The 2,992-nt window shown below is 54.3% G+C and overlaps 1 protein-coding gene across 23 annotated transcripts in view; it reads left to right on the top strand.

Moving 5' to 3' along the window:
- Positions 1-2,992, top strand: part of MADD (MAP-kinase activating death domain) — a 38,200-nt gene that overhangs the window by 16,976 nt on the left and 18,232 nt on the right. For 12 of the 23 annotated variants that reach the window (XM_012725330.1, XM_012725329.1, XM_012725338.1 and 9 more), the window contains 3 exons: positions 71-277; positions 1,902-1,955; positions 2,887-2,987. In XM_012725330.1, coding sequence (XP_012580784.1) covers positions 71-277; positions 1,902-1,955; positions 2,887-2,987 — 362 coding nt within the window. The remainder of the gene's footprint in view (positions 1-70; positions 278-1,901; positions 1,956-2,886; positions 2,988-2,992) is intronic. The other 11 variants (XM_012725347.1, XM_012725341.1, XM_012725346.1 and 8 more) reach the window with 1 other exon arrangement.

Below are 2,992 nucleotides of genomic sequence, written 5' to 3'. Positions count from 1 at the left end.
CTCGGCCCTGCCCATTTCTGTCTCCGCATTCTTCTTTCTGACCTCTTCCTGCATTCAATCTTTTTCTCAGAACCAGATAAGCGGAGGAGAAGCCCAACAGAGAGTGCACATACACCGGCTGGCAAGGAGCCTGGCCTGGCTGGGCGGGGGGACCCAAAGGCCATGGCACAGCTGCGGGTTCCCCAGCTGGGGCCACGGGCGCCAGGTGCTGCAGGAAGGGGCCTTAAGGAACTGGACACCAGAAGTTTAAAGGAAGAGAATTTTGTGGCATCTATTGGTATGTATCTCAGTGTTTGGTTTAGTGGAGGGGTTCTGGTTCTGAAAATCTCTCTTCCTTTCAATTCATCTGGAATCCTGCCTTTCTCTTCCCCATGCTTCGCTTTCTAGAGAGGGCGGCGGGTGTGTGTCCATCCGTGATGGCACTTCTTGTGACTGCTTGATCTCTTATACCGCATAGGGCGCTCTGCCCTGCATCTCAGAGGAAGATGGGCCTCTGGCTCAGCCAGCTCGAGAGGCTTTAGTCCTGGGCCCTCTTTTTATTTACGTCTGGGTTTCTGATGGAGAGGCCATGCGAGCTCCTGGAAGCTATAAGGAAATTTATAGCTGTGTTTGCGCTGTAAATTATAATCATCTGGGTCTCTAGCGCCAGCTTCCCCCGCTCAGGCATCACACTGCCCTTGAATTTGCTCCTCTAGGGCATGTCTAGTAATTGCATTTCCTTGAATTCTGGACTCAAGGTAGAGATTTCTAAGTCGGCTTTCCTTTAAACTTTTCCTTCCTGGACTTGAGAGCTTGGTGCTTCTCTGCCCCCACCCAGGAAGGGCCTCGGGGGGCTCTCTGGGTGCCTCCTCGGTCTGGCTTGCTCCCTCCGTGACCGTGAATCCAGGTTGTATCTTTCTATCTCCAACTGGCTTTCAGCCCCTGGGTAATACGCGTCTAGCTGCAGCCTCTGCCCTGACCATTAGCAATTGTCTTTGCTCCTGGGAGTGGTAATGAGGAGTCAGCTTGCTTTTTAGGGGAGCTACACTGGTCTGGCGGGGAGTCTAGAGCCCATCAGCCTTGCCTTTCTCCTGCCTGGTGTGATGTACTAGAAAGAGCACGGACCTGCAAGCCTGGAGGGCTGGAGTTTTAGTCCCAACTGAGAAGGTGACACAGGGCAAATGTCCTGCCCTCCCAGTGTCTGTGTCTCCTCTGGGAATGAGGACCTTGGGCTAAGTAGACGCTAAAGTTCTCCCAGGAGAATCGCTCTGATCAGAGTTCTTTCTCCTTTACCCCGATTGTCCTGTTCTTGACCATTTGATGTTTTCTCACCTTGACCAGAGGCGTTTTTCCAGATGACCCCTCGGGATGGGTCTCTAGGGCAGGCACTAATTCTGAAGGTGAGTTGGTTTTGTGGGTAGCAACACGCAGGGGTGCTGACTTCCTGCACGAGTAGCCTCTGTTCCATTCAGTGAATTGAACGGCTCAGAGCTCACGCTTCCGAAAGAGGCCTCTGGCCGCCTGGGTGGACCCTCTGTCTCACCAGACGCTGGGACGTTGCAGTCCTCACTGCGCTCCTCCGGCGGAGGACAGGAGGCCGCGGGGAGCAGGGAGTCTGCGCTGGTCCTGAGTGGCAGAGTCCCGAGTTCCAGCCGCCATAGCATCAGTTTCCTTGCGCACAGGGCTTGATTCAGGGCACCTCCAGCTCGACACTGCGGGGTTCTGGAGTCTTTAGTTCATGAGTTGGGGGAAAGACATCGGCTCTCTTGATCGTTTAACTCCCCAAATGAGGCTATCTCTCATCTCTTGGTTTGTAACCCTGTGCCTGAATCAGCTCGGGTGGGTGGGTTTCCATTTCGTCTGCCTGACCGGTCTCTGACTCTCTCTGTCTTTCTCTCCTGCTTACATTGCATCTGGGGTAGAATTGTGGAACAAGCACCAGGAAGTGAAAAGGCAAAAAGCTTTGGAAAAACAGAGTAAGGAACAAATGCCCCTTCCTGTTCCCACGTCTCCCATACCTGCCAACTCCCCAGGCCCATTGGGGCAGGCTCACTTTGTCAGCCCCACCCCAAATTTGTTCTTGGGGAATATTTGGAATGAAAGCAGGTAGGTGGTCTGTGACTCACGGGTCTGTGGCTTGTAGGCTGCTTCTTCCCCTGCCCTCAGAGCAGTCAGGCTGCAATCAGGGCGTCTGCTGAGTACAAACCCTTAGGACTTGGTCCTCTATTGCTTCAGCGATGGTGGGGAGAACGTTTGCTATTTTCAGTGCCCCTCATTGGCTGACACCTCCCGCACCGGTTAGGCCTGTGGGCACAGTTGGCAGAGATGGTTGCTGTCCCTCTGTGTTGAGTCTGTAGCTGCCCAACTCTGGTGGCTGGCCTAGGCACGCTTTCTTGCTTTCTGTCATTCTGTCCTTCTGCCATACCATGGTGGGTGTTTGGGGGGGCCACATGGGTGGTTTTGCTTCAAACATAGGAGTCGTAGGGTGGGAGTGAGGCTGTGTCCATGACGAAGCCGGCGTTTCTCTACTCACGGGGCCTGTCTCTTCCTTATTCCTCTCACACCTCCTTTTGGGAAGCACTGAGTGGCCTGGGGACCCTCAAATGGTGTCAGGACCAGTGAGGCCCCAACCCTGAGTGCTGTGGAATGTGTGGCATTTGTTGGCAGAGTTTTCCTTTTTTAGGATGATGGGTAAGAATTTTCTCGTATTGAGAAGATGACTGCAGGCCAGATATTATCTGCCCTACTTGGTTCTTAAGGCATCCAGGGCCTTTGCCCGGTGGGGCCACAGTGGGGCAGCCTCTGGGAAGGTGCCTGGGACGTGGGTGGCCATGCTGCTGTCCCGTGCCCTTCACCAGCCTGCCCCGGCCGCTGGTTTCTGAGTCACAGACGTGTTCCCCTACTCAGGGCCTGAGGTAATCAAACCTACCTTTGACCTTGGTGAGACAGAGGAGAAGAGATCCCAGATCAGCGCAGACAGCGGAGTGAGCTTGACATCTGCTTCCCAGGTTTG

Source organism: Condylura cristata, unplaced genomic scaffold (genome assembly GCF_000260355.1).
Source record: "Condylura cristata isolate star-nosed mole 26May11 unplaced genomic scaffold, ConCri1.0 scaffold00015, whole genome shotgun sequence".
Classification (NCBI taxonomy): Eukaryota; Metazoa; Chordata; class Mammalia; order Eulipotyphla; family Talpidae; genus Condylura; species Condylura cristata.
This window is presented reverse-complemented; position numbering and strand designations above follow the sequence as displayed.